Here is a 13,028-nt window from a genome sequence, read left to right on the forward strand (position 1 = left end):
CTTCAACTTTGACCCACAGGGGCCCATGTGTCATACTACTATGTGGCACATCCATCCCTTCTTATTCAAGTATGCTATTCTTATTTCAATGTAGGCTACCAGTGTGGACATAAAGCACTGGATTAGTCTTTTTGACTACACTATGAATAACTTGATGTCATCCCACAGTACTTGCACTACATACCTTGCATTCGAAGATATTCTGCCGTTTGCTCAATATCTTCTACATTTTCATCTAGGCCGTCAGTGAAGATTAGCATCATCTATATAGAATAGGGAAGGCAAAAAAAATGAAGATGAATGGAGATAATATGAATCGTGTAGCGATAACTGGTACATACCTTTGCTTTTCTTGCATCGTCTTTTTGGAATATCTTCCACATAGACTGAAGAGTGGATGTTGTTAGAGTGGAAGGACCTTTGACAGAAATAGCTTTGAGGGTCTGAGCTAAATCCGTACTGTAGGTGTGGAAGCGAGGAGTAGTGGATGCACTTGATTGTGGGACATAAAAGGCTACACTGATTTGTGGTACGGTACCAGGGGTGCAGCTTAAGCTTCTCTGATTCATGATGCTGTTTAAGATATTAGCAATACGAACTTCCAATAGCTTTTGACCATGGAATATCTTGGCACCATTGGGATAAGTTGAAATGTCAAAGCCAACTATAATATCAAGTGAACAATCTACAAGGAAACGGATAGAAAAGACACATGTATAAGACTATATTCAGGAGTACATTCACATTTACGAAATTGGCATCTTATTTGTAGGAGAGGGGCGATAAAATACCATGCAAATAAATGATTTCACAGAGATAAGCTAACGTGATGTAAACCCACAAACCAGGGGCACCGGCGTGACAGAGAAGTACACTTATTTATTCTTCTAAAATTCAGGAAAGAGATGGAAACCAAAATGGTCACACATTAAAGGGTATGGTTCTTTCCAGGTTTCCATATCAATACCCTCTTCAGCATGTGAAATGGAACCTCTGGATGGGGAGCAGGGGCAGAGGTAAATGTGCAATGTGAAAAGATCCCAAAAAGGTAACTACTAATGAAATAAAATATGCATCCTTATTACAGATTAGTATAATATTTAAGCAACATGAGGGTTTGGTTATGGAAACAGGAGAAGAATCCTACCTTGTTTCCCCCAAAATAAGTCCTACCCCAATTTTTCGGGGAGTCTTGAAATGTAAGCTATATCCTGAAAATAAGCCCTAGCTGCATTAAATTAAAAAAGGGAATTCTTACCTAGCAGACACAGTCCAGGTCCTCCTGCTGCTGTCTGGAGCTCCACAGTGAGTCCTGCAGTCCTCATTCGCTCACAGAAGATCACTTCCTGGTTAGGGGATTCATAAATCCCACTTTCAGGAAGCCATGGCTTTGATTGGCTGATCAGCACTCAAGAACCAATCAATGCAGCGCTTGATGAACCAATACAACGGCCGTGATTGGTTTATTGAGCACTGCATTGATTGGCTGAGCATCGGTAGAAGAACCAATCACAGCCATCATGTTGTGGAGGCAGGATTTATGAATTGGCCAATCAATGCCGCGGCTCAGCACATTGGAGCTCCGGAAAACAGCGGAAGGGACCTGGACCAAGCCTGCTAGGTAAGTATAACAAGATATCCCCCGAAAATAAGATCTACCGCCTCTTTTGGGGCAAAATTGATATAAGACAGGGTCTTATTTTGGGGGAAAATGGTACTATGAATGTTGTCACTTGTAATCTTTGCTGTAGTGGATGAATATTAGACAAGACTGACACAAACTTAATGTCCACCATGACACCAATTTACCAAGTGTCAAATTGCATAAGTTAACCACCAGTTTATCTGATAAACTAAAAGTCTGAATCTGTTTATGTAATGTACTGAATGATAGTTTTGTGCTTTGCGTTATTTGCATAACCATTAAGGGCTCAGTCACATGACCGTTTTAACGCGTATCGGTCAGTGGCTTTTGCGGTCCACATCTATATAGAACCAATGCTTTTCAATGGGAACGATCACATGTGTGAATTTTATATGCGCAAAAACGTCTGCGGTGAAAATTATAGGACACGGTTTTTTTTAAAACGCAGGTAACTGCGGCATCGGTGTTTCTTGAATGTAAAACCCCTGGATGTGAAAGTATCTAGGGGTTTTACCTTGTGCTTAATGGGGTCGGCAGCAGTTGATCGGCCAGGGTACGTCGCTCGGGATCCCGGCCTATCAGCTGAGCGGGCGCATGCTGTCAGTGGCACAAATAAAGCCTCCGCGCCGACCTCTATGTAGTGGCTGGTGCTTGTAACTGCAGGCACGGCTCTTACTCCCACGGCTCAACTATTAATGACCTATCCTAAGATTAGGTCAATAGTATTCCCCTGGAAAGCCCCTTTAAGACCATTGGTCCTTTCAATAATGAACTTGCCCACAAAATGTCTAATTGTTATATGTTTGGATATGCTTCACATAAGTAAAGTAGTTTTTTTCTAGAGGAATTTTTTTTTTTTTTTGTTATTGAGTCTTTGAGATCCATAAGCATTAAAAAGTTTGTGCAGATATGCTGACAACTAATCCAAAGTATTTCTCACATGTGACACAGATTACCGTACAAGTACCGAGCCAATGACTAAGCATAAAGCATTAATTGTATAATTGCTCTGCATGGACATTATATAACAAAGCTTGCATAAGATGTCATACAAATAAACAACATAATCAATAAAGTAGGAAGAGGGAATATCTTGGTAAATGAACTTCAAGACGTTTCTGTAGTTCATCCTTGCTGGAAACTGGTATTCATGTTAAGGATCCAGGTTGCCCTCCATTGAAAAACCAGAGATTTCTAATCCCCATCTCTGATGGGTCTCAAAACATTATCTAAACCAAAAAAACGGAAAGTGCTAAGATTGTTTTGATGAGCCTTAGGCCGCTTTTACACGGGTCACAAAATTGCGCAATGTTTTCACAATGCAACAGCACTACAAATAGCATGTATGTGAAGCCCATGCTTTCCAATGGGTTCCTTCACATTAGCCATGTTTTGTAGGCTGCTACTAAATTGCGGCATGCTGAATATTGCCGCAATTTTCTATGTTTTGTAGTCCATGTTTTCCTATGGAGCCTTCCTTTCTGTTGCATCGCACGAAAACGCAGTTTTTGTGCAGTGTGATGCAACTTTTACAGTAGGAAGTCCTACTATTTCCCCTAAAATAACCCTTAAAAAAAGACCAGGGAGTGATAGCTGAAGACTTCATGCATGTGTGCCGGAGCTGTGGAGGAGACGTGCGGCAGAGTGGTCAGCGCCTGTTAGGTCATGTATTGTGTTTTTTTTTTTTTAAATGCAGCCAGAGCTTATTTTTGGGGTAAGGCTTTCAAGCCCCCCAAAATTCCCGGCAAAAGAGCGCTACAAAGTCGCACGACATTGTAGCACCACAAAATCACAATATCGCCACTAGAACATGCAGCGATATCGCACACAGCTGCAATTTTCTTGCGCCAATATTGCTGTCGCCCGTGTGAAAGAGGCTTTAATAAAATGTCTCACCACACCAGACATGTTGGGGTGACTTTTTTCAACATGTCTAAGTTTACAAAAACTGCCTTCCAGCACATACACCGCATGATCTGATGCACCACGGATAACATGTCGAATGAAATATGATTCTCCATCAGGCATCAAAATGTCTTTAGTCTTCAAGGCATATTCACATGCCCCACATCCTCCAGTACCGCAATGAATTAGAACCAGACCTTGGGTGTTAGCTTCTTATGAAAGCCATACGGAGATAATAAATCAGCAAGTGTTTTCCCTTGTTGAAGGACACAATGACAGCTTGCATTAAGGATGTTTTTAAGGCTCAACCGTGATGTAGTAATGGCACATACTATAAAATTATTGTTTTTATGTAATAAAAATGATTACTTTTTAGTATTGATGACAGTATTTGATTCACCCGATATCGAACATACAGAGTTAACTTCTTGCAAAGATCTCTTGCATAAATTTGAAAAAGTTCCTATTGTTGAGCAGGAAGTGTGGTGGGATCACCGTTCATTAAAAAATGATGTTACAAAATCAATGATCCCAAGAGGCTTGCGGATTAAGTAACCGCCTACAACTGTTTATTCTCCAGAGTCTTTGAGTCAATGGAATTTCATCCAGTTGTTCTCTGAAATTAGTGAATTTTATTATTTCATATGAAGAACAAAAATTACAACAGATTAAGGAGGACATTATGGATTTGTAAAATACTCTACGTGGCCAGATTATACGGGGTTAATGCAAAGAGTTTCTAACAATCTTGCTAAACTGGAAAAGAACTTTGTTGTAACCAAAAAAAGAAAATGTGAAAGGAGCACTAAGGACTATTTCCGGGAAATGTATATGTGTGGGGAAGGAAGAATTATGGTGGAAAGAAAAGAAGCAAATTTTTTTTAAAAAAAGGGCAAAATGCTGCTCAGGATGATTTACGGGTCGCTCTCTCTCCGTCTGAGGTCAACTCTTTGGATTCTCATTGAGATAGTCAACGTTCTACTTCCCGTTACAGAACCGCATAGTGTGTATAGGTCTCATAGTGCTGGTTCAAAAAATTGACTCTCGGAGGAGGGCAAAAGACACAGAGGGAGCCAGATATTTTATCAGAAGAATTAAGAAATAGCTGAGGACTTTTAGGAGATGTTAGTTAATGTTATTTTAACTCCTAATATCCTGACAATCACAAATTGAGGTTTTATCTAAAGGAATTGAAGGGGTTTTCCAAGCAGTGTTGGCTGTCAGTGCTGGGATACAACGGGGTTGGAGTGGAAGCCACTGCTCCGACCCCTGTGTAGTGGCCAGAGCTGGTAACTGCAGGCGTAGCTCTCTTTGACATCTACGAGAGCTGTGCTTGGTATTGCAGTCGCCGGCCACAACGCAGGGGTCAGAGCAGCAGCTTCCACTCCAACCCCGGTGTATCTCATCACTGACAGCGGGCACTGCCTGGAAAACCCCAATAATTTAGTTCCTTTCTTGTTGTTGGATTTATTGCAGAACTGTTAGAGCACCAATATACGAGCTCTAAGAATGGAACTCATTCTCCCACCCTTTCTAGCATTAAACTGCCGAGACTAGAGAGGGAAAGGTCATTGCTCTGCTCCTCTCCAGTAATAGCCCATCAAAACGCCAGATGGTAAGCAAATGTACAATTAGTTCAAATGGACAGCGCCTCACGGAATGGTATTGGAATACTTTAGTGATTAAATTGGACTCACTTGGTGTGAGCAGCCCGACACAGATAGGCTGCCATACCGCTGAGCCTAGTTCACCTATAAGTACAGTTGCCATTGTCGGCTCCACCAATAATCCCCATCTGTATCTGCAACGAATGGGAGAGCGTCTGATAGAATACCCAAGGTACATTTGTAACTCGGCCACAGACCCAGGAACAGAAAAAAAGTTATAAAAATCCCGTGCTCTATGGTGTATGAAGAGGCAAAATGAGAGTGAATAAAGTTTAAAATTTAAACTAACTCGGTGAGGGGTTCATGCCCATAAAGTGAGGAGGTCCGTTAAAGAATGGATGAGCCCCGACTCTCCTAAAGATACCAGAACCACCCGTGCTTGACTTATTAGGCTATCTTGGCTTTGGCAGGAGGTTCGTTGTGGGCATGAAGCCCTCGCCTAAGTCAGTTTAAATTTTAAACTTTAGTCCCCTTCATTTTGTCTGGTCAGCACAGACCATAGGGTGTGGGATTTTTACAATTTTGTGCTCTTCCTGGGATGGTAAGCAAAAGATGTTCCCAACGGTAATTTAATTATCAGAGCACTTTCTGTCCTAAAGCTATTAAACCCAATCGGTACACATTATTAAATAATTAATAATTAATTAAATAATCACTAAAATATGTTCCTTGTGAAATACGTGTCCTGTTTTTACGGAAATGTGTTTTAATTGTATTAACTAATAAATTGATGTTTTTTATATCTAAATTTTACATGTTCCATTTTCCTTTCTTTATTTTTTATGGCCATTTCAGCAAAGTCCAGTGTTCAACAAAACATGCATAATATGCACTTTTAAAACGAAATATAATGGATTGTTTATATGTGTATACTTAGCCAAATACACATAAATGGATGCTGATTTACTATGCATTACCATCAAGGGCTAATGCCCACGGCCAGATTTCTGCAACGTAAAACATGGCGGAAATCCGCGGCATTTCACTACAGCTATTAGGTTCTACTGAACCTAATAGCTCAATGTACACATTAGTATATGTGCGGACGTCTTCCATTGTAGTCAATGGAAGCTGCCCGTCACGCTATAAATCTGCTGTAGCACAGCAGAAGTATAGCGTGAATACGTGCCCCGCCCACCACCGGGCACGTCATATGACACTGCCGCCATGTCATGGGACAATGCTGGCTCGTCATGCACTGTACTGCGCATGCGCGACGGCAGTGTCATTTGGGAGCTATGCAGCGGATCCGGAGGTGAGTATGGGGTCTTTGGGGGGGCGCTGTAACAGACTCCGCTGTGGTATTCTGCTTGCGGAGCCCGTCACTGCCGTGTGCATGAGGCCATAGTGGCCCAGTACAACTGGGCCCCTCCTGAATGGTGTGTATGCTCAGTATTGTGTTGTCATTGTCTTTCTTGTTGCAAGAATGGTGTGCATTGCATAGCTGTGGCACTGAAAGAGTTAGGTGTCTGGTATGTGCATGACTGTCTGGTTTTGTATCTTTTTGTCCATCACGTGATGATGCTTGATATATGTGTCTGCAAGCTGTGATATGGGGAGAGTTGTTGGGGAGTCAGCAGAGAAGAGTGCAAGGCAGCTGTCTGTGGGTACCTTCTCCCCACAGACATGGAATGGAGGAGGCAGTCATCAAGACACTGCTGAAATTGTTTCTGTTCATGAAGTTAAGTAAAACAACCTGCCGTTTCCGGAGGCTGCGTCTTAGGCTGCATTCCCCCGAACATATATCGGCTCGGTTTTCACGCCGAGCCGATATACGTCGTCCTCATGTGCAGGGTGGGGGAGGATGGAAGAGCCAGGAGCAGGAACTGAGCTCCCGCCCCCTCTCGGCCTCCTCTCCGCCCCTCTGCACTATTTGCAATGGGGAGAGGCGGGACGGGGGGCAGGGCTAATTATCGGAACTTAGCCCCACCCCCGTCCCACCTCCTTTCATTGCAAATAGTGCAGAGGGGCGGAGAGGGGGCGGGAGCTCAGTTCCTGCTCCTGGCTCTGCCATCCTCTCCCCCCCCTGTACATGAGGACGACTTATATCGGCTCGGCGTGAAAACCGAGCCGATATACGTTCGTGGGAATGCAGCCTTAAACTGTACTTGTGTGTGTGTGGATTTACTCCGTCACCCAGGAATCCCCCATAGAAGCTACCTGGGATAGGATTTACTCAACCATCCAGAAATCCCCTGCTGTGGAAGAAACGGTGGCGTCACGAGACAAAACAGGACTAAAGGTAATCCAATATTTGGGTTCCCCTTTATTAACCTGCCCTCGGCTCTTGGATATGTCACCGTTTACCCTCAGGGTGGGAGACGGGAGAGCCACCGTGACAAACTCTACCCTACTGCATCACGCATCATTTATTATTTATATTTATTTCTTTGTTTTTTCTTTATTTTTCCCTTATATTCATTCTCTTGACATTAATTTATTTTGACATTAATTAATTTTCATGCAATTATCACATCATGATGTGCAATAATCCCACCCCCTTCCGACTCCATCCATCCTATTCTCCAATTTTATACTGTATTACCCATTCATGCTTAAATGTATTCCCAGCAAAATACTGAGGAAGGGGCGCCACGGCCCCTGAAATGCTTTTATGTATGCTGGTCTGAAATAAAAACAGGAGTTGAGCTAAAAAGCACATCTCGTGCTTCTCGTCTAAAAGGTCTCGCTTATACCCATTTATTTACCCTTGTCTACCCAATCCTAAATATTATCGGATCTAATCCTGAGTAGTCGCCTTAGATACATTCCAACAGCTTGTAGAAGAGGAGCTGAAAAAGCTAAAGAAAAATGTTTCTCCTACTGGTAATAGTGCCAGAAATAATTAGTCTCAAACACAATTAAAGGCTGTTCGTGAATTTACAGATAAGATAATATTGTTATTCGTAAATCTAATAAGGGTGGTGTAGTAACTGCATTAGATGCTGCACTCTATATTCGAGCCGCAACCCCCATTTTAGATGACACGACTACTTTGAGAAAATTGTCTTGTTATCCTATGGTGACTTTTAAAACAGCACTTGTGGATTAATTTAAAGAGTATCTGAACTTTCACCTTAAGGGTGCGTTCACACGAACGTATATCGGCTCGGTTTTCACGCCGAGCCAATATACGTTGTCCTCATGTGCAGGGGGGGGGAGGCTGGAAGAGCCCAGGAGCAGAAACTCAGCTCCCGCCCCCTCTCTGCCTCCTCTCCACCCCTCTGCACTATTTGCAATGGGGAGAGGCGGAACGGGGGTGGGGCTAATTCCCGGAACTTAGCCCCGCCCCGTTCCGCCTCCTCTCATTGCAAATAGTGCAGAGGGGCGGAGAGGAGACAGAGAGGGGGCGGGAGCTCAGTTCCTGCTCCTGGGCTCTTCCAGCCTCCCCCCCCCCTGCACATGAGGACAACGTATATCGGCTCGGCGTGAAAACCGAGCCGATATACGTTCGTGTGAATGCACCCTTAGAGTATTTCTGCTCCATCAGCCATTTTTGGCTCCTTCCAGTAACTGAAGGGCTATATAGGTGCTATATGGGGCTACGTTAATGAATTATGAAAAAAATCAGCTCAACGATTTGATGTTCAGCTACTAAGATATTCCCTTTTTCTACTATTTATTAGTTGATCACTATATTATTATTGACTCGTTATGTATGACATCCTATGGCAGTTTTGTTGTATAATGTCAGTGCAGGACAATTATACAGTTAATGTTTAATGCGCAGTCATTGGTTTGGTATTTGTATTTTAATCTGTGTCACATGTGCATTTGTTTAGCAATGACTAAGGATGGGCTTCCTGTTGGAAACTCGTTGGTTAGTTCTCAGCATTTCTGCTCAATCTTTTTAATGCTTATGGAACTCAAAAAAGAATTCAAATATTATTTTCATGGTCAAGTTGCTGAATTTGTCCTACTATCTCTGCAATATACATTATGTCACAGTGTAAATTACTCTACCAGTCCACCAGGGATAATATATTAACCCTCTTCTGTACCCTAGTACCCCATACTCAAATAAATTCCATCAAAATACCCCCAAGGCTACCATACACTGTGCTGCTGCACTACAATTGCATCGGTAATCTGAATGTTCTTCACGTCACGGTATTTGAGTCCAGGATGACATTCTCTTATGACTGGCTTCAAGTTTACTTGGGCCCTCCGGTGGCAGAGTCACAGTGGACCCCTTTTGTAATTTATAGGCCCCACTGTGCCACATTAGTAATTTAGAAGTCCTGCTGTGCTGTGCCCCCTTGGTAATTTATAAGCACTACTGTGCCCCCTTATTCATTAATAAAGGTCTACCGTGCTCCCTGAGTCATTTATAGGCCCAACTGCGCCCCCCTGAGTCATTAATAAGGCCCCACTGTGCCCCCTGAGTTATTAATAAGCCCCACTGTGTCCCCTGAGTCATTAATAAGGCCCCATTGTGTCCTCTGAGTCATTACTAAGGCCCCACTGTGTTTCCTAAGTCATTACTAAGGCCCCACTGTGCTCTGACAATAAAGTAAAATAATAGACTCAGCTCCATCACATGTTCACAGTGTCCTCCAACCTCTGCTTTGACTTTTTCAGAATTGTACAAAATGATACAGGTGGTTCGATGAGAACGTAGTGCCACCTGCGTGACGCAGAAGGTGGCAGAGCAGGAAGTGCTTGGCTCCTGCAGTGCCACTGTCACTGTCAATTGTATCTATGTCTTTAGGACATGGATACAATTAATTTCAAATATGAGGACTAAATTGATCCCACCCCTGAGTAGACTCCCTAGGCACATTTACAAGTGATATCGTTGGATGTTCAGATGACGTAATTACCCAGACATACTGTATATTTAATGGTTTTTTCAATGTTATATGGGAAACTAGGTCAAACTCACTGTCAGCAGGCCGCTGGATGCATATTTCTTCGACCAGTCGTTTTTTAATGTTTTTTAATGCATCAAAATTGTGAACGGAAAATCGTCTATCTGGTCTTCCAGCAATCTGAAGAAGCTGCGTCTCAGACACCTGTCCCACTCCCACAGCATAGGTAACGACACCTTTACTTCTTAGAGCTTCTGCAGGTGCTGCAACTTTATCCTGTGAGTCTCCGTCTGTTATGACGATCAATATCTGCTGGATATTTTCATTAATTTGACTATTATTTGACTGAATGAATAGGGAAGAATAGGTCTCCCTGAGAGCATGTCCAATAAGGGTGCTTCCATCCATCCAGGTAATGTTTTTAATCCTGTCGATTAGGGTTGTCTTATCCAGATATGCTGTTAGCTGAAACTCTGGTCTGAATTTGTGACTGTATTGAGCAACACCGACACGAACCTTGCCGGGACCAATGCCAAAATCATCGATAGTCGATACCATGAATGTTTTCATTTTTTCGAACTCTGTAGGTCCAATACTTCCACTACCATCAATCAGAAAACTTATGTCTGCTTCTTTTTCACATACTACAAAATATCAAAGACATACAGCAATTAGCAAGAATGGGATTACAACTCATTACAAGTCTGGGGTCACTCAAGGACACATCATGATAGGAAACCTCTATAATACATACAGTATAATTATGAAATATGGGTCAAATTCATAAATATTCCAAATTTATTTCTATCACATAGACAATCATTTCAGTAATGCATTTCAGATATGAACAGAGAAAAAGTAGTTGGCGCAATGTATTGACAGGACAAGATGAAATATGTTTACACAATAAAGACATGAGATTAAAATATTATTATTATTTGCCTTTCCTGCATTTAATGGCCAACAACATTATGTACAAATAATTAGGCTATATGAGTTTATAGAGACAAGGCTTAGCGCTTGTTCACATCAGTAGTGTTCAATTCTCTTTCAATAGATTTTCTCCATAATATTACTAGGATTATGTTGCATGTTCTACACTTGCTATTGTCCCTTTTTATCAGTTAATTGTGAGTTATTTGTTGGCCTACTTATGTCTATGTAAAACCTGAATAAAAAGTGATTCAATTAAAAATAACACAAAATGCTGCATTAGGGTGGCTTCACACAAGCATGTGTTGTGTGTACATAGGTGCATACATATGTGAGCACCCATAGGCGTACTGGCAGGGGGTGCCGGGGTCGCAATGGCGACCCGGCCCCTGCGCTTGAGGGGGCCCAGAGGCCGCCCTCCACCATACACTTCGCACTGCACTATCGGCTGCCACGTGCTTAGTGCGGTCCGGCCAACAGCATGAGCCAGAGAGGAGAGTAGGAGAAGGGAGGGGGGAGGACTTGGAGAGACGACAGGGGAAGAGGCGGGGGTGGGGAGGGGGAAGGAGCAGAGAGGACACAGACACAGACTAACCGGCTCAGCACAGCACAGCATCGAGTGGACCAGGAATGATGATGTCATCTCCCTGCTGCTGACACAGCTGCTCTCCTCACCAAAGAAGTAGTCCGGCCACTGGCGGTATGTATCTATCTATCTGCTTGTCTGCCTGTCTGTATGTCTTTCTATGTGTCTGTCTGTCTATCTCACATCTATCTATCTATCTATCTATCTATCTATCTATCTATCTATCTATCTATCTATCTATCTATCTCCTATCTATCTGTCTATCTATCTCATATCTATCTTTCTATCTATCTCATATCCATCTATCTATCTTTCTATCTATCTATCTGCCTCATATCTATCTGCCTCATATCTATCTGCCTCATATCTATCTATCTATCTATCTATCTATCTATCTATCTCATATCTATCTATCTATCTCTGAATCTCTCTCATATCTATGTATCAATCTATCTCTCTCTCTTAGGCCTCATGCCCACTTGCACGCATGGATTTCACTGCTGAATCCCGCAGTGAAATCCGTGCATGCCCGCGGACATAGAGAGGGAAAATACATTATACTCACCTCTCCGGACGCTGCGGGGCTCCCTCTGTGCTGACCGGATTTTCTTTCTTCCAGTCGGCGGATGTGCTCGGCACGCCGGCAGCGTGCCGCGTGCATGCGCACCAATATTTAAAAAAATCTCCTGCTCCCTCGCATATCTGCGGCACAGCACAAAACAGCTGCGGCTGTTAAACAATTACGTGGTGCCGACAGCTGGATCCCCTACCACAGCTGTCATCTGTGACAGCTGCGGTAGGGAATTCTTTATTTCCCACATGCGGCAAATGTGTTCTTCATCCCCACGGGGGACACGGCAGCGGTGGACAGGTAAGTTTTTTGTTTTTTTTTGTATACTAAAATTGTGTTTTTCAGGGAAGAGCTTATATTTAAAGCTCTTCCCTGAAAACAATTGAGGGGTGCTGGCAGACTATTGCCTTTAATGGAGCCGCCGGTAGCAGCCACGGCTCCATTGAAGGCAATGAGTGCATTTCCTATGGTGCACGCATGTCCTATCTTTACAGGCGCACACCTGTAAAACACTGACATGTGAACACAACATAGGGAATTCATTGGTTTAATAGATGCGTGTGTTTGTGCGTGTGTATGCACTCACAAAAACACGCTCGTGTGAAGCCACCCTTATTTTGTCCTGTAAAAAACCAGAAGCCCAGCCTAAAATGGTACGGGCCCCATTATTATCAATGGGTTCTCTTCAACACCATTTGGTTTCGTCATGAGACGGATCCATTCAGTTAGCGGGTGTCATTTTCCCCAAATGAAGCAAGAAAACAGAATCCAAATACTGATGTGAGAAAGCCCTAAACTAGTTGAGCACACAGAATGTTTTAACTTTCTAATACAGACTATCAAAGCTTGGCCTTGGACCAAAGACAACAACTACGGAGAGGAACTATATATTTATGTAGGATTTTCAAGT

The 13,028-nt window shown here is 42.8% G+C and overlaps 1 protein-coding gene across 1 annotated transcript in view; it reads right to left on the reverse strand.

The window, feature by feature from the left end:
- The window catches only part of LOC136586937 (collagen alpha-6(VI) chain-like), a 126,674-nt gene that overhangs the window by 85,910 nt on the left and 27,736 nt on the right, over positions 1 to 13,028 (reverse strand). Inside the window, exons 8-10 of the mRNA XM_066585279.1 lie at positions 10,103 to 10,672; positions 342 to 685; positions 185 to 263 (exon numbers count right to left, since the gene is read on the reverse strand). Of these exons, the coding sequence (XP_066441376.1) occupies positions 185 to 263; positions 342 to 685; positions 10,103 to 10,672 (993 nt within the window). The remainder of the gene's footprint in view (positions 1 to 184; positions 264 to 341; positions 686 to 10,102; positions 10,673 to 13,028) is intronic.

The sequence above is a fragment of the Eleutherodactylus coqui genome, chromosome 12, assembly GCF_035609145.1.
Source record: "Eleutherodactylus coqui strain aEleCoq1 chromosome 12, aEleCoq1.hap1, whole genome shotgun sequence".
In the NCBI taxonomy this organism is placed as follows: Eukaryota; Metazoa; Chordata; class Amphibia; order Anura; family Eleutherodactylidae; genus Eleutherodactylus; species Eleutherodactylus coqui.